We start from the raw sequence: 23679 nt of genomic DNA, 5'->3' as shown, positions 1-23679 counted from the left end.
TTGTTTAGTTATTTGGGTTTTTTTCACATACTAAAGCACAAAAATCATCCAATAAGGCTTGTTTTCTATCGATTCAGATAACATCTCTTCTTTCCTTGTGTTTGTGTCCGAGTGCAACAAATGCTATAGACATAATGATAGGTACATATAAACCCCTTTAAAAATTTTGTTTAATTGTAGGTGAAACCTAGATATTCTTTTAAAGTGCTTAACTCTTCCGATATTTAAAACATAAAAAAGCAATAAACATTTCCAGTGTTTATTTTTTTTTTGCTTTGCTTTAGGTGAACCTAGATATTCTTTTAAAATGTCTAACTCTTCCGATATTTAAAACATAAAAAACAATAAACATTTCAAGTGTTTTAGGCCACGAACTTATCAATCACCCCTGGTATCTCAATGTATAGTTTTACATTATTTGTCTTTACTTACCTGCTGTAGTTGCAAGTTGTGTAGTGGGAACTATTTGAAAAAGAAGAAGATATAGTAACATATGTTAGAGAGCGAGAACATGGTTTAAAGTACCGAATGCGACTTACGGGGAATTTATAATACACTGTGTCTGTTATCAAACAACAACCAAATCTGTAAATTGGTTTGTTTGAGGAAAAACAGAAGTTTTATTTAAAACGAGAGGCACACAGCTCAGTTATCAAGTCAATCACAAGTCACAACAAGTCACAAGAAGTCATAGCAAGTCATTTAATCTTACGTTGTGCCACAAGCCATGCAAACGAGCCATAACTCAGACATTCCATGGTCATTGTTCATGCTCTGTTCAGTTGCGGCCTGATCTGTGATTAATATGAGATTTTGACTTTTGAATGAGTCATGAGTGACTCGATTACATCTCTGGACTTAAGACAACTGCACACCAAAACTTCCGACACATTTCGTTCTCACCTATCAATGGTCCGCATTCACAGCACTTGGTCGGGTCATCCTCATTGAGGTAAATCTTTTCGTACTGTGAACATATAAAAGCAAGTTTCAAATTATTCAAACTTTGAGCCCATAAAGAGAATTGCACTGACGTCATCATAGCCAGTCCTTCCCCCCCCCCTTTCATTTCTTTTGGAAATCAATGGCACGTTAATGCATAATTTGCAAGGAAAATTCAATATTATGCGAATTTGCATTTTTGCAAAAATCAGAGCTTACTGGAGGACAGGTGATTGTGCAAATGTTTTCACATGTCGGTGTCGTAGTGTTGATTGGACACTTGCAGGTCTCGCAGGCACCATCTCCGTCAAATGGTACGTCAATCTATTTAAAGAAAAACAAATAACATTAATCACCACATATAAAGGTTGGATGTCAGAGGTTCGTTGTTTTGGTATAGCAGAGGAGGATGTAGGTCACAAAATAATGTTTGGGATTGAGAATTATCATGTCAAGAGATGAATACTATAAGTAATGATGTGGTCCTTACATAACGCTTTATACCAGAATCTGGAAGCGCTTCACAACTAATTACCCATGCTCATGAGGCAGTAGCTCGAGGTCAGTGCAATCCGGGCTCTACGCTCACAGGTACAAATGTATACTGCTGGGAGGAGAGAGGCAATTGCAGTAAAGTGTCTTGCCTAAGAACACAAGCACCATATTCCCATCAGGGTTGAACTGCCAACCAACGTACCATCGGCCGCGAACACACCGAAACCACGGGACCCCGATGCTTACACGTATTTAATTGCTGATGATTTTGCATTAGGCAATTGGGTCCTTACCGGATAAACCTTGTCTCCGTAGACACACTCGCAGTTCTCTTCATCGGAGGAATCCTGGCAGTTGCTCACACCATCGCATACTTCTTCGTAGGGCAGGCAAGCGGAGCAGTCACGGCATGCAAACTCGTCGGGTGGGCAGGTGCATGGTGGGGTGACACTCACAGTAGTCACTGGGGGGGGGGGGAGAGGTGAATGGTGTAAGGCTCGTAACACTCGTAACGTTTGGGTAAAACACCCACAAGAATAAATGGTTCGTGGTCCAAGAGGTCGTTAGCGGGTTTTGTGAATTTGAGAAAACACAGTTTGAAGATTTGGTGCTCAAGGAAAATTATAAAAGCAATGTCAACTTTACGCTGAATATGTTAGTTGGGAAGATATATGTCATTATCTCGTTAAAATGAATATTTTTTGTGCGTCTACTTGTTATTCTCTGAGAAAACATATTATTGTAGTCCAAACCTTTAGCTTACAATTAGCAATCAATTACGATGTGACGGTTTCGTAGATTACTATTGTTAAAGGTGTATAATGGGCAAAAATGATGTTAGGACAGCCCAAGATAGTACCAACAATAGTTCGAAACCCAAAACTAAACGAGTCAATTAAAACCTTAAATCATTTAAAAAAAAAAAAAACAATTAACTCACTTGGTGTTGTACAAGGTTCGTCAGTACAGACCATATCACCATCGGTGCATTCACTACAAAAATATAGTTGCCAGGGAAAATTATTACATCTAAAAATCACTGAATAGTGTACATGGACAAAGTTGTATCTGCATACTTAAACAACGTCAATTAATCTTTCATGTTCTCTAAAGATTCCATTTCTTGTGACGATAAAAATGCCCTATTTTACATTGCGGTCAACCACAGAGAAGGACATTCATGAATACTGCCTGCCGGTTATACAACAGTACGTCCCCGCCCCACCCCAAAAAAATGTCCGTCTGACTATTTTAGAAATAGCTGCAAAACCATGAACATACTTCTTATCTGAAAATGTTGTTGTGATCATTTGACCATTGAGCAGCGAGGCGTGATGGAATGAAACTCATAAAGGTGTAAAACAAGGATAAGGAGTATCTGCACATTTAAAACATTTCACAATTTTCTTATTGGTTTTGTAGTTATATTAAAAATAGTCAGACGGACAATTATTTTGGGAAAATACTGTATAATGCGCAAACAGACTACTGTGGCCAATTGACAGCTCTGAAACCTTGGTGAACAAGTTTTAACTCTGCGTTAGCTATAGGTTGAGGAGTGAACCATAATATGAGTTAATTATATTAATATTGTTTGGTTTTGGTGTCATTTGTGCAACCAACATTGAACGTAATGAAACTCTAGCGACAGAGGGAATCACAGTCCTTTCCCTAGTTCGATATACATATAGTATAGGTATTCTAACAATAATACAGCATCAAGGTCAAAAATCAAACTGAGTGTGGTCTGTTTAGCTGATCCAATCAACGTTGTAGAAGAAGACCTTGTGATGGATTATACACCATCACAAGTCCTACACATGGGTTTGGCCAAGATTTTTTTTCTAGAGGAGTGGGGAGGGGGCAAAGCACATTTTTTCTCTAAATCCTTGTACTTTCTGTATAGGATATTCTCACTTTATCTTTCGTTTTCGAGGGTGGGCGGGGGTCCTTTGCCGGCCACCCCATCCCCATTGACATCCCTGCAGACGTCCATGTCATTAAATGTGCGTTAAACAGCAATATAACTGTTTTTGCACCTATTTTTCTCCTTTTTTGTTGCCTTTTAGGGAGCGGAGGGGGGGGGGTGAGCGCCCCCTTGCCCCCATCCTCGTGACAAACATTGTTCTAAACAAGTGAACCACAAGTCATCCCGTCAAAAGTCAACTCACCATGCAGGTATTCAATGAGATGTGATAGATTGGGGCAAAGCGTTCTGCCGCCTTACAAAAAAATCCCACCGTATTGATGAAAAGAAAAGAAAGGGCAAGCATATACTTGAATCAGTGTTGCTTACAAAACTACTGATCTGAAAAACTAATATTGTCCACAATACATCGGGAAAAATGAACTCTCCGTTGCAAACTCTTCGTACCGCGCTGCACTGTGAATTGCTCCAAATTAGACAGTAAGTCAACTACAAGTCTACTTCACTGGTTTGTAAAGCTTTTTTCCAATCTCTGACAAGTTAGGTCAAGTTGTCTTTGGACACATTAGTTAAAATGTGTCGTGTTCTGTCGACCATAAACTGAGAGTCAGGTTGGCAAAGCTGTACTTTCCTCGCCTTTCGCCGCTGTGACCCGTATTTGAATCCCAACTGGGCCAAAATGTGGATTGGGTTTTCAGTCCCTACCTGATTCCGCGGGTTTCCTCAAAATATTCATCTGGGCTTTTCCTCCCACCTCTAAAAACTGTAATTTATTCTCATTGTCTTCTCTCTATACAGGTGTCTTCAGGATTTCGAGCTACAGTGCCTAGGGCACTTTTGAGGAATCATTGGTTTCATTACCAGAAAGAAATAAAATAAATAAATAAATTGTCACTTACCATCGCTCGCAATCCACAATGATAACAAAGCCAGGATTCACCTCCTGGCCATTGTACAAGCACGGGCACCGTACAACGTCGACGCATTCCCCCTTGTAAAGCTTGAATCCTTCTGGGCAGTGGCAGCCCTCCACGCAAGAGACTTCACAGCCACTGTTCGCTGACGTCTCCTCCACGTAGCACGTATCGGGACAGACTTCCCCGCACGGCTGATAGTTCATGCCGTTATCACATTGAAGACCTGGGAAATTGAAAAATTAAATAAATATGGACTATGATGATCAAAACAAAACATGTTTAAATCAGTAGAACAATCGGATACTCAAGTCGTCCACACAGGCCTACCTTACATATATCATAGTGTGGACATTCTTTTGTCTTCGTTTAGAATAAAACAGGGGAAAAGTACTGATTTTACTTGTACTGTGAATACCCTTTCAACCCATTTTCTTTTCATGATTTCCTTGAGTGTTCCTCTTCATTTTGCGACATATAACCCTAAACCCAAAGTGTTCTATACCAGTTTGGGTTTTTTTCAGAGAGGGGGAAACCTAGTGTGGACCAGGCTTAGTCCACAGAAGGTTCACATAACCCGCATCGTGTGGACCTGTTTTGTTTGTCAGGTCCACACAAAGATGGCACGGTTGGCACTCTACTCGTGAGTATTATAGGGCTTTCAATAACGAACTGATCCTTCTAAATAGCTGTAAGATTACACTATAACAAATTGGGGTGGCCTTAGCTAAATGTGACCTATGTGTTTTAACAATGTTGCGGCAAGCTTCTGCGTCAACGGGGTTTGGAACCATCTGGGCAAGGACTCTGAATCAGAACTCCAAGCTATATACAGGGTGATTACATAAAAACGAAACCTAAAATGGCAGGACCAATTTTTGAATGAAGTTTTGCCTGTAGCACTTTCAAAATCTTGGATATAAAAGCCAAATCAATGAGCTTACCTTTATTACAAGAATCATTCAAATCACTTATGTACTTATGTAATTACGGAATTTCGAACAGATTGACCGATAGTGTAGTACAGTTTACTACACCATCGGTCAATGTTGTGTTACATTATGGTTTAGGTGAAACGTTATCAGTTGGTTACTACATTATCAGTTGTATCAACCTGTCCTCAGTGAGGGCCGCCCAATGCAAATTGGTTTGCACACTGGTCATACCAGACTGGTCATACCAGACTAAATTTAATTGGGTCTTGTATGACCACAAGTTTTGGTTGAATTTAACCCATATTCTAACCCAAACAGTTGGGAAAAGCACCATCCAATTTTGGGGTAGTTGCAGCTTTCACCCTTGCTTGGGTAAAATTAACCCAGGCAATTGTTCGGAGTAGGCGCGTAACTTACCGCAATTTCCGTCAGATCGCCAAGGTACCGGTGCGTTCACGGAGTTGCAGGCCGAGGCATAGGCACTGATGGCCGTACACAGACACTCGCAATCGCCGCCCCGGTCACAGCCGCAGCTATCGTAGACGCAGTTGTCGTAGTATGTGGTCGGATCAATCTGGATTACCAAAAAAACATTCCTGCGATCTATAGGCCTGCATCAATTGGCCAAATCCACAATGAAATGACGATCTCTAAGCAGTGTGCCAGTTACTTTCTTTATGGTTTTGCATTATTATTTCATTTTTGGAGACGGCTGACAGCGTACACATCCCTAACGTCTCCCACATCCTTACAGGGTTGGAGATGAGTGAGTGAGTGGGTCAAGTGAGAAATTGCATGTCCTCTTGAAACAAAGTGTTTTGAATTAAAACAACTTGCATATTCCACTGTTAATAGAACAGCAGCATTAACTAACACTTTGTTCTTTAAATCTAACAAAATGCGTTCGTGCGTAGCGTTACAATGTATCCAATCAGTAACAGCTTGAGTTCGTTTTAATTGTATCATGCTGCCACGGTAGGCCTATAGGTAATTAGAAACGGTGATAAGCTGATGAAAAGCTAGAGTAGTACAACATCGGGTATCAGTATAATTATTCGCTTTTTCCTTATGGACAATATTGGAGAAAAAAAAGAAGTTCAACTAAAGCTCGGTCGAAGGAATGGAAGTTTTGAATTGTAGGGGAGCTTAGTCGTATTATTACATTTAAGCTTTGAAAATACAAAACTTATCATGAAAAATGAACAAGAGGAATTCTGCATTTTCTTGGAATGTTGGCAATCCTGGAAAAAAAGTAGAGTAACGGAGCTTAGTTGGAAAATTAATCCTTACAACAGGTGCTCTAGAGAGTCAGCCATAACTGTCTTTATTGGGCGGGGTTTTAGCCTCTGCGCAAAACTACAACTAACTGGAACCTACCAAATCATGACAGAGTTCAAAGATGGGTTTCTTGATAATTCCACAGGCAAACTCCGCCCAGTTCTTCCTCTCCGGGTGTTCCTCGCACGGATGAATGATATCCGGCGGCAGTTTACAACTCTCGTCCGTCTTCCAGCTGTGCCCAAAGATGTTGGCTGTGGCTTCAACTTCACCCGAGCGGGACCTAAAGTCGTCCTCGGCATTGCAGTCAAAATCGCCACAGAGACCGCAGACCGTTTCTTGATACTTCCCGTCTAAGGTGACATAAATCGACGTGCCGAAATCCCACATCAATGTAATGCCTGGCGAAAAAAAGGTTTAGATAATCGAGGATGAAATGAAGCTGCACAGTGACAGTTTGATTTAAATAAATTATATGTAAGAGTCTGTCTAGTGTCCTCTCTGTAACTATCTCACTGACTAACTGATGCTTCTGACTTAAATAATAATAATTAATAATAATTGTGCTTATATGAAGCTTTTCATCATAATTTTATCAACAATCTCAAAGCGCTTTACAATTATTTTCCCGTTCATCAGGCCGTGGGACCACGCGGCAGCCGATATCAGCGCTCAATCGGTCCTCGACCCTCACTGGTACCCATTTATACTCATGGGTGGAGAGAGGCAATTGTAGTTAAGTGTCTTGCCCAAGGGCACAAACAGCTTGTTTCTGGCAGGGATCGAACCCACGCACCTTCGTACACGAGTCAAACACCGTAACCACTGGACCATGGCGTTGTACATTAAACGGGCAATGCAATGATTTTTTTTCCTTTCTACTCCTCTTAAATGTATGTAAACTATTTGGCATCCCTTTTTGGTCAATTTTATTGAAACTTGCACTTATTTTAAATTGTCTATGCTTTTCCGGACAACTGAGGGCGCAGTTGCCGTGATGTCATTTCAGGAAAGCACTGTTCAGGTTCATTTTTACTTTGGGCACGGTTTCTGTCATTTAAATTGTGATTCAAAATAATTGTGCCTTATTCAAGGATTTTCAAAAGACTTCCACAATTTCAGGGCTTGATGTTTTTGAAAGTGCACTTGACTTCTTACCGTAACCAGTGTTGACGATGAAGAAGATCCCGCTGTAGACGAATCTGTAGACGGCCTGAGTTGGAGCAGGCGGTGCTGGGATGACAAGCGGGTCATCGCCGCGTATCAATCGGATCTCTACGTCCAAGAGGAGGAAGGTGATGGCCTTGGTGCAGGTCACCTTGCCTGACCCGCAAGGCACGTTCTCTACGATCACGGTGAAGCTTACATCACCAGTGTCGCCCGTGCCACAGTTGTTGCTGGTGAGGACGTAGCTGCAATCCCCTGAAATGATGTTGCGTAATAAATTATAATCTCCGTTTCTTTCAGAGTAGTTTTTTCGAACCATCTGTACTTATTTTCAACTTCCTCTGCATCTTTGCTTCAATGCATATAAGATTATTTGCTTTTCATGCATTTCTTTTTTTGGTTTACTAATAACATCACTCGATATCCAAAGAGGAATGTTCAAAACCTAACCTATTAAAGTTTCAGCTCAGTGGATATCACACTGTTCGAGAAAACAATGAAAAACCATGCACAATATTTTGATATCGGAACACGATTTTGTCAATAAAACTCTTTGTTTGCAAAGATCGGTCAATTGACTAATCGTTAGAAACCACCTTGTAAGTTTCTTGATTTCTTTAGTCCATATATAAGCATTTTGATAGTTCGCTAGATGACTTTTGGGATGAATGCAAATGATCCTGTTATGTGCCTTAAACCTGCCCAAAGCGAGGTCACAATATAAGCATTTAACTGCCCTCATTTACCGCTCATTTGGCATGTTAAACATTCCAAAGACCATCTCAGACTCCCTGAGATTATACAGAATGTGCCCGAAAAAGTGCTACATTCAGAAAACAAATACATGTAATTAAAACTGTTCAATGTTTGTTTTTTATTCCATGTATAGCACGCCTTCCCGTCAAAGAGTTTAGGACTTGGAAGTGTTATAAAATTTTGCTTTTAAAATCATTACAAACACTTTTTTTAACAGGCTTACCTTGAAATTCATACTGTTTACCGTCATATGTCACATAATGGGGATCCCCATAACCTCTGCAGGTAGCTGTAGTGGTAAGAAAGGGTATTGTTAAGATCCTTTTAAAATTAACATTTTGTTTTCGTAAATTGATTCTAGACTTAAACGGTATAATCAAAGCGGTGACTCAGAAAAATATCAATGATCATGTTGCAATTAATTTTTGCGATCTTAATATCCTTTTGTATAGCAATACTAACCTGGACAAACCTTGTTCTGGCAATAAATAGCATATGGTGTGCAAACGCTGGGGGGAAAAGGAAAGAAGACTTTCATAATTTTGATGTATTTTAATTGTGTTAATGAATTGACTTGTAAAGATATTGGTTTAAGCTGTCGTGGAAGTCAGTACGGTCGGCCTATATCAACTGTGCGTGCACATATCAAGATATGAGGATTGTCATAGTCGGCCCTTTGCATGCAAAAACAAAGAGGCTGAATTAACAAAAAGGTCTTGTGTTGAATTACGCACACAATCTAGAAAACTCAATGCATCACTTTTATATTTTACTATACAGAGTGAGTAAAAATAAAGGAAACCCAAATAGCCGGACCAATTTTTGTAATGAAGTACTGCATGTAGCACTTTCAAAATCTAGGATATAAAAGCCCACTTAATTAGCTTTTTTTTAGTACATGAATCATTCAAATCATTTATGTACTTTTCAAGTTTTGGGATTTTAAAGCCAACCACCGTTTTGAAGTTCTATAACTTGAAAAGTACATGAGTGATTTGAATGATTTTTCTACTAAAAGAAAGCTTATGAATTGGGCTTTTATATTCTAGATTTTGAGAGTGCTACATGCAGAACTTCACTAAAAACAATAGTCCTGACATCAGGGTTTCGTGTGTTTTTGATCACCACGTACAGGGTGGCTTGGATTGTTTTTACCATAAGTTGCAGTCCTTCCTGAACGATTCGCCCACTTGGTAGCTGTGCCCGTTGTAGTAGCACGGGCACTGATCCTCGTCCATGCACGTCCCGTCCTCGTTCCGCACTTTGCCCACGCCGCACCCGCATCCCGCGGTGCAAGTCTTGGCATTGCAGGCCAGATGGATGTTGGTGCATTCACGCTGGCATTCCAGGCAATCAATGTACTCTTGAGTGCCTGTGCATTCCTCTCCAGCAGCTGTCATTTGTAAACGAAACCACCAACATTTAAATACCACAATTAATATAGGTTTTCCGGATATTTTAAAGCATTTTTCGTTCAAATTATTAGTTGTCAGACAATAATTTAGCTCTTGCGGGTTGTTTAAGAAATGTACCTTAAGTAAGCATTCTCGAACAACTCTTTTATTTTTTTTTATTTTATTTTTTACAGTTGTTAGCTGTGTGCTGTCTGAAATTTAAAACAAAAGAAAACTCAGGAGAGCAAAACGTCATTTTGAATGAAAACAATACGTCATATTGCTGTCAAAACAGGTTTAAATATATTTCCAAATGGACACAATGCGTCTTCGACTACACATTTAAATCCGATTTGTTATGGTGCATGTTAAGAACCTGTGCTTTAGAAAAGTGTAGGGCGATACGTAATTCTTACCTTAACATTTTTTTATACAGGAAATTGTGGAATATATTTTAAATGTGTCATTTGGTGGGAATAAGAGTGTCTGTTCGTCATGATTCGTTATTCCAATGAATAATGCACGGCGCATGTTGGAATAGCTTCCTATTCTTTATCCTTCTTTTTTAAAGAGGAAGGATAATAAGCACGGATCTAAAGTAATATCAACTGCCTCTAAATAGCGATGTATTTTTGTACCTACCTGTACAGATTTCGTCGGTGCATTCAGCGACTCCTTTTTTGCAGACACTGACGAAAAAAATGTTGATAAATTGAGAAACCAACCAAAATAATTGCCCAAGTTCTAGACACTAAGACATGTAATACTGGGGATGTTTTACTGTCATAGTTGAAACATGATTGCATGCCATGACAAGTGATTTTCCCCCAGACTGCTGAGAATTAGATTAAAAAAAAATAATAATAAAGATTCAGAAATATGCGTCAACTGTACACTTTATTCGGATAAAAAGATCAAAAACTACACTCACCATTTATTGCAAACACTCTTCCACGTTCTGCCAGGCTGGTATACGTTTCCTTTGAAGTGACAGGGACACTCCGACTGCGACACGCACTTCTCCAATTGATCGCTGTATACCTAGAGATAAAAGGATCAGCACTGTCGTTAATATGGAATTTATCCTCTGAGGAACAAAGCAGGGTTTGCTTCTCATCAAACTGGACGCCATTAATAATTCAGAAATTGAGATTGGAAATGAGGTCTTACTCAATCCCAACGTACGTGCAATGCTTCAACATGAGTCATGAAAGAAGATTTCAGTTTTTCTCGGTGTGTCAACCTCACATTTACTGTAACGTTAACTTAGACAACAAAGGGATAATTTGGCCTAGCGATTTTGAAATCGGAGTCATTGGTATTCAAAATCAATCAGCACAAGTAAATGGTTCTCTGCTTGTTAAACTAAAGACTAAAGCTTTTTTTCCATGAGCAATATTCAACATTGATGTACAGTTGCTTGAAATGTAGGCCTATACATGTATAATGGTTGAATTCATGAAGTAAACAAAACATAAAAATCGGTGCCCAGGCACGCAAAATAAACACTTTTGGAAGATAACCATCATTGTTGGTAAATTCGGGTACACTAAGACAAACCTTTCGAAAGCTTTACCATCATCAGTATAGGCACTCGGTATGTTGCTCAACATCTGGCAAAACCACCCCATTGCTTAAAGTTTGTTTGAGCGTGACCGGGAAGAGTCATTTGATATTTGAAAGTAACCTCTTAATTAAATCTTCGTAATTGATCCATGAATATCAAATTTCTTGTCTGTAAGGCCTAACAAGATATCCTGCATCCAATGCATACCATTTCACCCGGGCACTGGCAACCCTGGACGCACTGTTCGGTGCAATTGGCAGAGTTCCCAAGATCACGGCAAGACATCTCGCACATGGACCCACACTCTTTGTACACCATCCCATTCGGGCATTCGATGGCTGGCATAAAACAAAGGAAACCAAGAAATAAGATCATTCCTGATCCAGGAACAATTTTTGTATTTATCTTGCAACATTTAGTTTAATACGGCAGACATGTAATCGACACAGTGACTAGTGGAATAAAGGAAAATTTGAGAGAGAAAAGGAGGAAATGAAGAAATGACTTTCCGACTGTTTTTGTCCTTGTATATAAGCCGATATTTTCGTAATGATGAAGTAGTGTTACCTACAGTTTGGTCACATTAATGTGACCCTTGCCTTCTGGAATGTTAAGTATGAAGTTCAACTGTATGTGTAGCCACGTACGGATAACAAATTAGGCTTATTTCTAACAGACTTTGAGAAAAAAAAAACATGTACGAAAAAGACATGTTTGCTCTCCCAATATTTGCAAGTGTAGCTGCTGAATTTGTTTTTGAATTAGGCATACTTTGAATCTAAGTGCTGCAAATAATGAATTCGGTTGAGCACGGAAGGACTGCAAGGAAGTGGCATGACTCACACTTTGGTTAAATGTCATCAAGATCGATGGATTTGAGGAACACCAGCGGGCGAATAAGTAGTTTAAAACAGCATTTGTATCATCAAATAGAAGACATTGGCTGTACACCGAGAAATGGCAATGGAAAGCACAACTTACGGCACAGATCTGGGCTTCTCCAGTCAATCTCCACGCCCACCTTGGCACACTCCCAGGCATAGGCGGCGAAGGCTAGACACTCAGCTCTCTCGAAGCTGTTACATCGGTCGACTTGGCACTGCTTCAGGTACGTGGTCACATCCACCTTCGCACTGCATTCTAGAAAAGGCTCCGACTTCAGTTTACCACAAACAGTCTTGGCACTCTGCTCGAAGGAGTTCTCGACCTCACAGAAGTTGATACTGTCCTTGTGGTCCGTCTCCTCGCAAAGGGCATTGGAGATCCACTTGCCGACAAAGTTTTGAGCAACGGCCACAGTGGATCCAGAGGGCAGTTGGAAGTCGTCATTGAGTACTTGGTTGAAGTTCCCGCAAAGACCATGAATCTAAGATGCACAGATGAAACGGCTTAAGAGTGTAAATGTTCATTAATTTTGAAAAGGTATTGTACGTACTACTTGAGCAGGGTCCCCGGGCACTCTAGAAATCAATGAAAAACCCTTTAAACTTTTATCCAGTAAGAAAATATAAAAAATATAACCAGAAATAACTTACTGTATTTGACAGTGAAACAGATGAGAAAGTATTCGCCTATTAAATTTGGCTTTTGTGCGTTTGTTATTATTATTGGGCTTTCATATCCTAGATTTGGAAAGCGCTACATGTAGAACTTCTTTAGAAAAAAAGGGGCACCATTTGGGCTTCCTCTTTTTTGACTCGCCCTGTAAAGTGATTTTCACTTTAAACAGTCTAGTCCGTAGCTTCACTTTTTTTGGAATAACATATTACATATGCCTACGTCATACATAATATTATGTGTTTCATTTAGAAAGAAATAGGCCTATACCTTGCCAAACAGGTGCTCTGTCACGGAGAGATATATGCGGTTATCGCTGCCCCACATGATCTCAATGCCCAGCTTTGGTAACGCCACGCGAGTCACGACAGACGAAATACGGGTGACTGTGATGGTACTGTCGCCGTCCACCTTGCTGTATGGTAGCTTCAGCTCCTGTGTGGGTTGGTTGGCTTTGGATATCTGCACTGCACCCGCCGTCTGAAGTCTGTTTTGGAACAGTAATGACACATTAAAGATAGAGTAGATCATTCGCATCTATCAAAAACGTAACCGACCAAATTATTGTTAAAAAGTTTACTTGGTTTAAACATAGTAATGACACAGCTGAGTATTTGGAAGAAAACAATAAAAGAAGGTCATTCCCCAGACGCATCAAGTGACACTTGATTGACTGTATGCCAAATGCCATGCTTGTATTATCAAAAAGAAAATACCCCCAAATAGTTCCCTATCTCCCCCACAACTTCCCTAATATTCTCCTGCAATGAAGTTGTCACCATTGTTTACAAACTAACAACTTCATTACGTGAATATTTGTGAAAGTTGTTTAGAATTCTGCATCACGTACCCGACAAAATGGGTCTATTGCAATACAAGTTCCGCAACTTAACCCAGACATTGATTGAGCTGAATCCTCAGAGAATAGATATCAAAACTCACTCGTATGTGGTTCCATCTGGAACCATAATGCTGATGTACGGAACGCAGTTTAGATCTTTATCATCGCAGACCGACTTGTCCATGAAGATACCGAACAGCGGGTCGTCTTTGTTCAGGTTCTGCGCCAGCACGTACTCGCACTTACCGTCAAACTCGTACCTGCTGCCGTCGAAGGTGCGGAAGGCATGGCCTCCCAAGATTGAACAGGTTGCAGGGCAGGCATGGGTGGTACACTGCCGCAGCATGCCCTCCATGCAAACACTGAGGAAAAGAGTTGAATGTAACAAAACAAACTTTTCATCGTTCCAATTTTTTCCTGTTGTTTTTCAAACAAATTCTTCAAGATCATTCCATTTTAATGTTTTTAATCGGACTAGTTCATATGGCGCCCGATAGAAACATTTTTCCTTACAAATCTTCCATGCATGACATTATGCACTTATTCAATCACCAGATAGAACATTTTCTTCACACAAAGCACCTTTTCCATATTGATTAAAACACGTTTTTTCCCCCACAAATCTTCCATACATCCCATGCACCTTTTCACGCACCAAATTGTTGCTCGGTACTAATCAAAAATGATTTGTAGAATCCACTTTTTTTTCAAATGACAGGCCTTCAAAAGGACATTGTTGTATGTTTTTTCCAATTTTAAACTGAGTTTTTATTGCTGGTGTGTTTGAAGACAATAGTGACGACTATTCTTGAAATCGCATTTTTGGACGAAAGATGTTTTAGGGTCATTGTGTTTAAATGGTGATATAGTTAGAACGGAATAAGCAATTTCAGTAATTTCTTTCATCTAAAAGTAGTTTATGAAATCGGCTTGTTCATTATTATTTTTGGGTGCTACATAATTTGTTTAAATATGAAATATATTTTTTTGCGGTTTGGGTTCCGCTTTTTTTCTTACTCACCCGGTACATTTTGACTAAAAACGTGCAGCAAGCCAACTCTACACAATCAAAATCGCACAGAAAAGCGAACAAAACTGAATGGCATACCATCTCTCACCAAAGCCAAAAATTGAATTCAAAACATTTTGAGGAATGCCACTGTATCGTTTTGTACGCCGTCACTTCCTGTCTGTCCGGACTGACAATAGCAGAATTTGGGTCAACGACCTGTGTTTAGTGACTTGACAATGTACTCGTCTAAGTGAGTTTGTTATTGACCCTTTCCGTTTAATGAAAGACGTTAAAGATGATAAGGAGTCCATACCATTCCCTGCACCCATCCTTCATGATGGCACCGGCTGGAAAGCTTTCGCTTGCTTGCAGACAGGGGCAACTTTCCTTAGGGATGCAGAGCTCTCCATCCAAGTAGGTACCTGTGTTTAAGTCAAGGTTGATCCAAGACATCTGGTCAGTATCAATTTGTTCGGCAACAAAAACTTTGTGTAGAAAGGCAAATTATTTAAATGATATGTTTATAGTAGCAGGTACAATGTTAAATTTGCATCATCCGTGCGTTTATTAAACCGCTTGGTTGATACGTTTGGCCTCAAGACGTAAGGAGATTGGGTTTTTAGTATGAACCCCAAAAGTCTAAAATATCCTTGTTTCAGACAATACATGCAATTCGCAGAATGGTGTGCAGAATGTACAGCATTGTAAATGAATAGGTAACATAGCGGGTATTGCACGTTTTATCCAAAACATAGATTTCAGGCATGTTGGGGTCCATAGTGTGGAGGGCTAGAGTAAGACGTTCTGTTAACGTTGCTACGCCCCAACTATACTAGCAATGTCCTTAAACTATATTTGGGATAGTCCAAACTATAGACGGGGAAAACCCAACTATAGTTGGGAATGTCTTAACTATCATTTGGATTTTCTGAACTATAGTTACGGCGAAGCGTAAAGTTGACTGTCATGTAGAATAGAAGTATGAGATACATATAAGAGCGATATACAATTGTTATAAGTGCAAAACTGAGTTTTCCAGACAACTCTCTGTGACCAACACTCTTTCTGCTCCCATAATTCCAGGCAAGAAACGTACCGTATGGACACTGGCAGCTGGGAACACACCGCTCGGCGCAGTCGGCGGAGTAGAACATGTTTTCACATGTGCGTGGGCAAGCTGTTCCGCACTCCACGTACTCCATGCCATTACTGCATTCAATATCTGCATTGACAAAAACACCCAACCAATAATACATCTAGCCAACAATTTATCTGATCATGTGTAATATGGTTCCAATCGGTTCTTACATGATTCATTTCTGCTTTGAAAATAGATCGTGTATTATAAGTATATCAGTTATAATGATAAAAGATAGTTTAGGCAGTGATTTGTCATCGGCTTTGGAAGGTCCACCGAAATGTTGTATTATTCGTTTTGATAGACGTTTTAAATATGTAGTTTTGATTGAAGCTGTAATGTACACGTATAGTATCTTCACAGAGTAGTTACTGCAATTTTTGACTTGGTTAAACATTTTGATGATGAATTTATCAGTTCATTTGTCTAAATTGCCGGAAGGGTTTTTTCTATCGAAACCTATCCATAAACATGGAAACTACATGCCGAAGATTTTGAAATTGGTGAAGGAATAATTTGCTAAAGTTGCTGATCATTACAATATAACAGGTGCATTATCCTATAAGTCAACAGACAAGGCGAGCAACGTGATCAAGTCGTAAAGAAAGAACTTTGAAAGCAACAAAGGGTTTGGAATACTTACGGCAAAACGACTCTGATCTCCATTCCACATCGACACCATGGCGTGCACAGGTCTCCGAGAACTCGGCGTAAATACTGCAAATGTCGCACCTCGAACCCTGCAGTATACACAGCGACATTGAGAACCAGCAGGAGGTGTGGTAGGGCTCGATCACGATTTTGGACCTGCACTCTTTGAAGATCGGGTCTCTTGCAAAATCGTTACAAGCGGTGCGGACCTCCGACTGCTGCACATCGCTCAGGCTCGAGAACGGGACGATGAACTGGGCGTCCATCGGCTGGCACCTGCCCTCCGGAAACTTGTATTTACCGGCCAGGTCTGCCACGGCTAAGCCGTCCAGGTCGTTCCTGTGGTCGTTGTCGTAGTTTCCGCACAGGCCTCGCAGGCTGTGCACGCCGTCTGCGGCTTGGTAGATCCGATTCACCTCGATGGACACGCCGTTGATCCCGTCGAAGAACACTCGAGTCTCTGAAAACAAATAATAGACCATTCTCATGTTGCGGCCATCTTGATTTTTTCCATTTAATTCAACGTAACCAAAGCGAGGCTGAAAGTAAAAATAGTCTGGTTCTTTTGTTTGCACAAAACACATTATCATTCAGTACTGTTATTGGATACAGGGAACATGACTGAAATGGTGGCAGCATGATAAAGGTCTATAGCGAGAATTTAGGAGCCATGATACCAAATACCTAGGCATATACACCCCTAAAAGTCCTGGGTCAGATGCGACCCAAATCTTTGACCTGAGGCCGACACTTTTCCAGGTCATAATGACACTTCTCTGAGACACTCTTGTGGGTCACTTCACCCGAACAATTGTCAATCTGACCCAGATTAAGAGAGTCTGGTCATACTGTCCCAGATTCAGGGTCGAATCTGACCGGGGAATTTTAAAGGACAGTACGGCCTGAAATCCCCGAAAATTTAACGTTTTGAGTTGTTTATTTATACTATTCCAGTGGTCAGGTTGGAAGGAAAATAACCTAACGTGTTGCCGTTCCCGAGAAAAGACAAAAAAAACACCCGGTTAAGTGTTTACATCGGACGCGACGGCATTTTGTGGCATACCCATACGTATTTCAAGTCGTGTCTATTCAATGCAGCGTACACGTTGTGTGTGTGGTACATAATACATACATTACAGATACACATGTTGTTTCTTACACGTCCGCAGAGTGCGAAACAACGAACAAGCATTTTCCCCAACCTTGATTTTCTCATCGCTTTCTTTAAAAAAAAAATGTGGAACATGTCTTGAACAATCTTTGGAATTATTTGTATCCTGTTAGAAATGTCCCACCGCCGCACGAGCCACGAAATACACACAAAAAAATATCTGAGAAAATATATGATTTGAAGGACCTGTTTAACGACCCTTGCCAAAAAAGTATCGAAATAAATTAGACCAAACAGTGAACAGAACTATACATGTAAACATGTTTATTTCAGGGAATAAAGAGTTTGTTTCCTTTTTTTCTCACCGTCTGTCCCTTCGAAGACTATCTCCGCCCCTCTCTTGAATATCAGAATGCCGGACGTGCTACTGTACGGCGGCTGTACAACTCGGTTATTATAGCGAACCACACCACCAGGTAGAAACTCAAGCATCATTAGATTATTTCTGTCGAGTCATAGAAATAGATGCACGGCATAAACGATACATTAAACATGTTCTTTCGCCAAGCAACTCAAACAGGGCAGAGAACAAGGCGTTGACTTAGGATGAATGCCGCAAGGCGAGGAGCCTGAACCGTAAGGTTGGGGGCGAGGCCTGGGGTAGTCCGAAAATTCCTCTCAATACTGTGTACATGATGACAGTCTCAAAACGTAAAGTATTGCAAAAATGCAACGCCAGAAAATAGACTGGCACATGAAACAACCAGTCCAACACCGCTTTAGTACTGCATCAATCAGTACGCGGTCTCTATTTCTACACATATCCATCGTCTGCCACCACACAACTAAGAGGTCAATCTTTTCAAACAGTAAGACATATACCAGTCTAGTCTTCGACTTAAAATTAAAATCACTTCGTCTCACTCTCAGGTGCAAAATTTTGAAGAAAAGTCTCCTTAAAAAAACCTCAAACTTGGCTGGCGATACTGAAGATCCTGTCTTTGCCTCATGAACATTTTGGAGAATTTGTTAGCTAAAGGGTGATGAAAGTTGGCCTGATTTTGTTTTGCATTTTTTTTTCTGCACTCGTGGTCCCAGTCCGGGTGTGGATTAATATAAAATGCCGCAATGTAAAGATGAAACTATATATTTTTTTCAGAGCGAAACGTGGCAAACGTGAGGCTGATTTCTTTTGCTTACTACGGAGGTGATTAGCTTCACGGGCAAGATTAAAAATGGGGAAAATAATGTACTTACGTGATGTTCACAGCACTTCTGCATTCATGGGTGATATCATTGCACTCATACTTAGGTACGATGTCCACAGTGAACTGGTTTTCAGCTTTGAAGGATGCCAACACTGTCCGGCACTGTAGTGGGTAGTTGTAGGTCAGCCCATCGAATGTCCTGATTGATCCGCCGCAACAAAGAGTGCACATTCCTGTCAATGTATACAACGATACACAGTTGTAAGGTGCGAGTTCCTGCATAAGGAATTTCCCTCATCATCATTATGTTTCTTGTACATCATTGTATTCTGAAATACGAAGATGAAACTGTAGTAGGATAGAGAGCTCAGAACCAAGATGTGTTAACTTAGCGCTTTGAATGAGTAAGAATGGCAGTGTTTGGATGCACAATTGACACAGCCAAACAGTCTTGCCAAAAAGAATTCGATGAACAATACCTCAAGGAATTAGTATCGAGGCTTCAGTAGGGCTTTTTTCTACAAGGCCAATTTTTTTTCTCAGTTACATCAATAACATTCCCTTCTTTGGGAAACTGTTATAATCTTTACATTCTTGAACTGCCAAAACAATTCCTCGGTATTCGACATCCACTCACAATAAATATACATAGGCAATGCAATCAGTAAAATACACAGGTACACAATACAATCACCTTGCTCTACCGTTGCTATTTACAAGTTACAAAGTAAACATTCGTTGGAGGAAAATTCTGATGTAAAAAGCACAAGACAACATTTTAATACAAAATCCCGATTGAATATTTATCAAAGTATTGATTTTTGTTTAACATTATCATCCACTGCGTTAACTGCTACTATGACACACAAGTCTAAAATGGCTAAAAGCTTTTTGCAATCTAACCTACCATCAGGATTCCCATCGGCAAATGGCTCTTCGGACGGTTCAAAAGAGTACTGTGCGCTGCCCCTCTTCTCGACACGGCCTGCGAATGAAAAGCAATATTACAGATCAGTGCAGCGTTTGTTTTCTGCCATTAGATTTTTGTTTAGACGTATTTATAAGTTACAGCTATATGTGAATTCATCAGAGGCGTGTATCAAAATATGTGACATGTGAGGCTTTGACAGGTGGAAGAGTAAATATTATGAGGTCGAAGTATAAAATATACGGTAGAAGCACAGCAGACGCAACTTAAAGGTCGATTCCTATCAGTAGACAGGTGTCTAATTAATTGGCATTCTTAGATTGGTCTCCAGTCTTGGCATTAAGAAGACCACTTTTCTCTTTTAATCACATATGAGTTTCTTTTATGTATGGATTATGGAAACAAGACACCTACCGACTCCTGAATCCGTAACGATATCGGCTTTGTCCCTGCATCTCTTGTCCTCCAAGTTGCATTCACCCTCATATTCCGGGCAAAAGGGATCGCAGAAGGCTGCAAAAGGATTTATCAAGGCCAATGAAAGAAAACAGTTCCCAAACAGTTTAGACTATGTTGTCTGTTACGTCATGCTCATAGCAACCGGCGGGCAATCCAGCCACTTTAAGCATGTTATTTATCCCGCATTAAACAGTATTAGGTCATGAGACTCCAGAATGCCCCCTATCTTACTTACGTTTTCCGCAATAGTCTGGACGATCCTCTCCATCACAGCATACCCATCTGATCAAAAAAGTTAATAAACGATCAAAATAAACCCAAAAGGCTCTTATTTGGAAATGTTTCAGGTGAATGTTTACATGCATAACAAAATGATAAGTTTTCGCTGTACATAAAATACCAAAAGGAATGGTACGGTCTCTCAACAATATTTCAAATATTTATTCTTTTCGAGCATACTGTTCGAAACGTTCAGGTCCGTTCTAATGACGCGCCGAACTTTAATAAATGAGATGAGTGCGACAATAGCTCGTCTTCAGCACGGTACGGCAATTGCTATAAACTTGATAGTCGAACCTTAACGAATCTGCAGTAACTGGCCAGTTTAAAGCAGTTCAAGTAGTTCAATGAACTTTCAGCGGGATCAAGATGTTCGCGTCAATTTCACTCACCGTGACGCGGACGCGAGTGGGGCTATTCTGAGCATGCGCATTTCTAAACTGTTTGCCCCAACTCCAATTCGGCGTCAAAAATCGTTATACCAAATGTGCATATCAGATTTACGTTTTACTTACCTTAACATGTAATTTGGTGTTTGCCGATCAATGGGCATGGTTCTTTCTTCAAAGACATTCGACAAGACTTGGTACAGACCTCGCCTGTAGTACACTCTCTCAATCTTTCTACACAGTGCATCGTTCCGCATCGCATTGCATCTGAAGCATCAGGATAGAAATCGAGGTTGAACACAATTATTGATCGGATCATGTACGCCATCACTAACAAAATCATTTCAAGAATAATACATGTATTTGATATTTAGAGACGAAACTACCAACTAGCTATAGGCCTATTGTCACGATTTCATGAAGAAATAATAATTTTTAAGTCATTACGTATTGTCTGTTAAAATGTGCTTTTCAGGGCCCAAACCTCAACAAAATTTGTAAGACCTTTTTAAAAATTAATTTTTATAATTAAATAACAATTTCAAATCCTACGTTTACACTAAAAAAATCTTCCTGCTTTTGTTAGTGTTGACATTTTCCCTATTGTTCGAGAGACCGTCATGTGGTCGGTCTTAAACGGATTATAAAGACCGGCTTGCTGGTCTTAAACATTATTCCCAGTGTCACATGAAATTTGGACTACTATGTAATGCAGAGACTTTTACGGTAGTATTGGTTGAACGTTCACAATCCTCACGTAGGCATTCGCAATACCATCGAAGAGTCAGTATTCTTATTTCACAGCGCACCGCCTCAGCTGCATTATGCGCGACATCGCGCAGTACGCGCGACGCACACGACAATCTCCATAAAAGGAGTTGTTTACGACTTATTCGCGAGCTGGACACTCCATTATAGAGGGGTGTCTCGTGAAACATGAAGTGAAATTGTTGAGCAAAATCGTTGCAAGTAATGTTTTCTTTTCATTAGTTATCACACATTAGTAATATTTCACATTCACACTATCAACAGAAGCTCAATTCACTGTCTGACATGTACGTCCGAATTTACGGAATTGCCCAACCAATAACTTAACTTGAAACATTCCCCCAATAGACTTCATGTGCGTACGTTGTAGAGAGGCAAATGTATCAATGATGTAAATTCAGAAGTAAAAGTTAATCAACAATACCTTGTCAATAAAACGGCAACAAGCAGTGCCAGACAGTGCAAGAAGATGCGTGCCATGGCAACGGCACTAATGGTCTTGAGTTTTCCCGCCGGTTATTTTTCTCTTCCGTCTTTAAGTCTGAGGACAGTCGACAATAAACGGAGAAATTCCGACTGTCGTTGCTTCACTGAGGTGGGCGCGCTTCTCAAACAGCTGTGAGTGTGGCGGCGGTTTTTGTACTAGACTTGGTTGAGAAAACTGATTGCGTTAGCAAAAGGAAAACACTCCTCATTGCTCTGAAAACCTCGGATGCAGCTGATTGGTTGCTTGACTGGGTTTGAATGAAAAGAAGGGTCGTCATTGGATACAACTGTTGGGGTTATCAGAAACGAGACAGCAGTGACCAATCAGTTCTTCACTTCCAAATTAGCTCAATTTGGTGACTTTCAAAACTGTCTTTCGACATCGTGCACTGATTTATGCGGAACCAAAAATGCTGCGCTTGCAGGAAGTCAAAATTGCATTCAAAATTGATTTTACGTCATTCAAAATAAGGCATGCGCTCTATATATGCATAGTGCGGCCTGAGTTCAGATCGAACGCTGGTGACGCCATTTTGAAGTAGTTCTGTTTCTATTTTACCCAAACAAAATATTGACGAAAAAAAAAATCAATTTCACCAAATGCAACAAACTTCTTCATTAGTAATCTTCAGATATATTGGTCACTTACTTGCAGCATCAGCAAAATAAGTTTTAAAGGGTAACTAGTGTAATTTTTATCGCTATGGATTTCATAATTGCTAATCTACGCAAAAACCAAAGCAAGCAACCAACAAACAAACTAGACTTATTCAGCTCGAGAGACAAAAAGGACACTACTGACGAAGTGTAGTCATTTTCAGCCTTGCCGTTATACAAGTAATTAGTTACCACATAGGTCTATACAGGGTGTTTCAATATACAGGTAATCCAAAACCAATGGGCTCATATGTAAAAGTTAGGAAATTGAACAACGTCAAAATGGCTTCTTCTTAAATAGTAGTTTGTTAGCTTTCAATCGAAACCTTAATTGCACTTCTTCCGTCGTCGGTGACTGAGCACCACTGATTGCGAAACAAAGGCCCCTAATATATGTGCTGGGGGACCCCCCCCCCCCATGAAACCTTGTCGCCCCCCCCCCAGTCGCCCCCCCCCACTGAGATTTTGAGTTTCTAAAAAAAATATCATTGATCTACATGACGCCCCCCCATGAAATGTTCCAGCCCCCCCCCCCCCAGCGCCCCCCCCCCCCCCCACTGAAAAATTCCTGGCCACGCCACTGCAGCGGAAGACAGTGCGTTATCACTTAAATGGTACATCATGTTGTCCTAAATATGTCATCAATATTCAATAATTACAAAGATTTTTTTTTTATCACAAACTAGCAATGCAATTTCAAAAACCTTTAAAACATAGCTTACAAATAGCAATAGCCAACGCCATGCCAAGTTGGGCCGACGCCCAAGTTAAGTGTCGAGTACATTTTTTTGCATCAACGTATGATGTTAAAATTTATCAA

At 40.3% G+C, this 23679-nt stretch overlaps 2 protein-coding genes and 1 long non-coding RNA gene across 3 annotated transcripts; all 3 read right to left on the bottom strand.

Annotated features, from left to right (window-relative positions):
• Nucleotides 1-431: 431 nt before the first annotated feature.
• LOC119719437 lies at nt 432-1260 on the bottom strand. The gene is made up of 3 exons (XR_005269933.1): nt 1162-1260; nt 904-967; nt 432-462 (listed from the first exon to the last, which is right to left on the bottom strand). It is a non-coding gene; the product is annotated as an uncharacterized LOC119719437 (long non-coding RNA).
• A 419-nt stretch (nt 1261-1679) lies between these two features.
• Nucleotides 1680-10595, bottom strand: LOC119719664 (SCO-spondin-like). The gene is made up of 11 exons (XM_038189162.1): nt 10576-10595; nt 10451-10497; nt 9570-9807; nt 8877-8923; nt 8638-8703; nt 7650-7913; nt 6591-6892; nt 5631-5787; nt 4264-4504; nt 2378-2430; nt 1680-1900 (listed from the first exon to the last, which is right to left on the bottom strand). The coding sequence occupies exons 1-11, from the start codon at nt 10593-10595 to the stop codon at nt 1680-1682; spliced, it is 1656 nt and encodes a 551-aa protein (XP_038045090.1).
• Nucleotides 10596-12300: 1705 nt separating this feature from the next.
• LOC119719663 (mucin-5B-like) lies at nt 12301-22196 on the bottom strand. Its single transcript, XM_038189161.1, has 13 exons — nt 22141-22196; nt 21075-21215; nt 20516-20562; nt 20236-20334; nt 19801-19878; nt 18943-19126; nt 18051-18190; nt 16567-17034; nt 15882-16007; nt 15099-15207; nt 13875-14135; nt 13203-13419; nt 12301-12741 (listed from the first exon to the last, which is right to left on the bottom strand). The coding sequence occupies exons 1-13, from the start codon at nt 22194-22196 to the stop codon at nt 12301-12303; spliced, it is 2367 nt and encodes a 788-aa protein (XP_038045089.1).
• Nucleotides 22197-23679: the final 1483 nt, after the last annotated feature.

Source organism: Patiria miniata, unplaced genomic scaffold (assembly GCF_015706575.1).
Source record: "Patiria miniata isolate m_02_andy unplaced genomic scaffold, ASM1570657v1 HiC_scaffold_8, whole genome shotgun sequence".
NCBI lineage: Eukaryota > Metazoa > Echinodermata > Asteroidea > Valvatida > Asterinidae > Patiria > Patiria miniata.
The sequence above is the reverse complement of the archived record's forward strand: the minus strand, read 5'-3'. Positions and strand labels throughout refer to the sequence as shown.

Bases quoted from the DNA above. Each gene is read 5' to 3' on its own strand.
- LOC119719664 (XM_038189162.1), bottom strand. From the start codon at position 10,595: ATGACAGTAAAACATCCCCA. The intron at 5,788-6,590 runs GTAGGTTCCAGT...TTGGTAATCCAG, and splicing joins TTGAACTCTGTCATGATTTG to ATTGATCCGACCACATACTA. The intron at 1,901-2,377 runs GTGAGTTAATTG...CCCCCCCCCCAG, and splicing joins CGAACCTTGTACAACACCAA to TGACTACTGTGAGTGTCACC.
- LOC119719663 (XM_038189161.1), bottom strand. From the start codon at position 22,196: ATGGCACGCATCTTCTTGCACTGTCTGGCACTGCTTGTTGCCGTTTTA. The intron at 21,216-22,140 runs GTATTGTTGATT...CTGATGCTTCAG, and splicing joins GTTGCCGTTTTATTGACAAG to ATGCAATGCGATGCGGAACG. The intron at 16,008-16,566 runs GTAAGTATTCCA...TTGTCAATGCAG, and splicing joins GAGATCAGAGTCGTTTTGCC to ATATTGAATGCAGTAATGGC.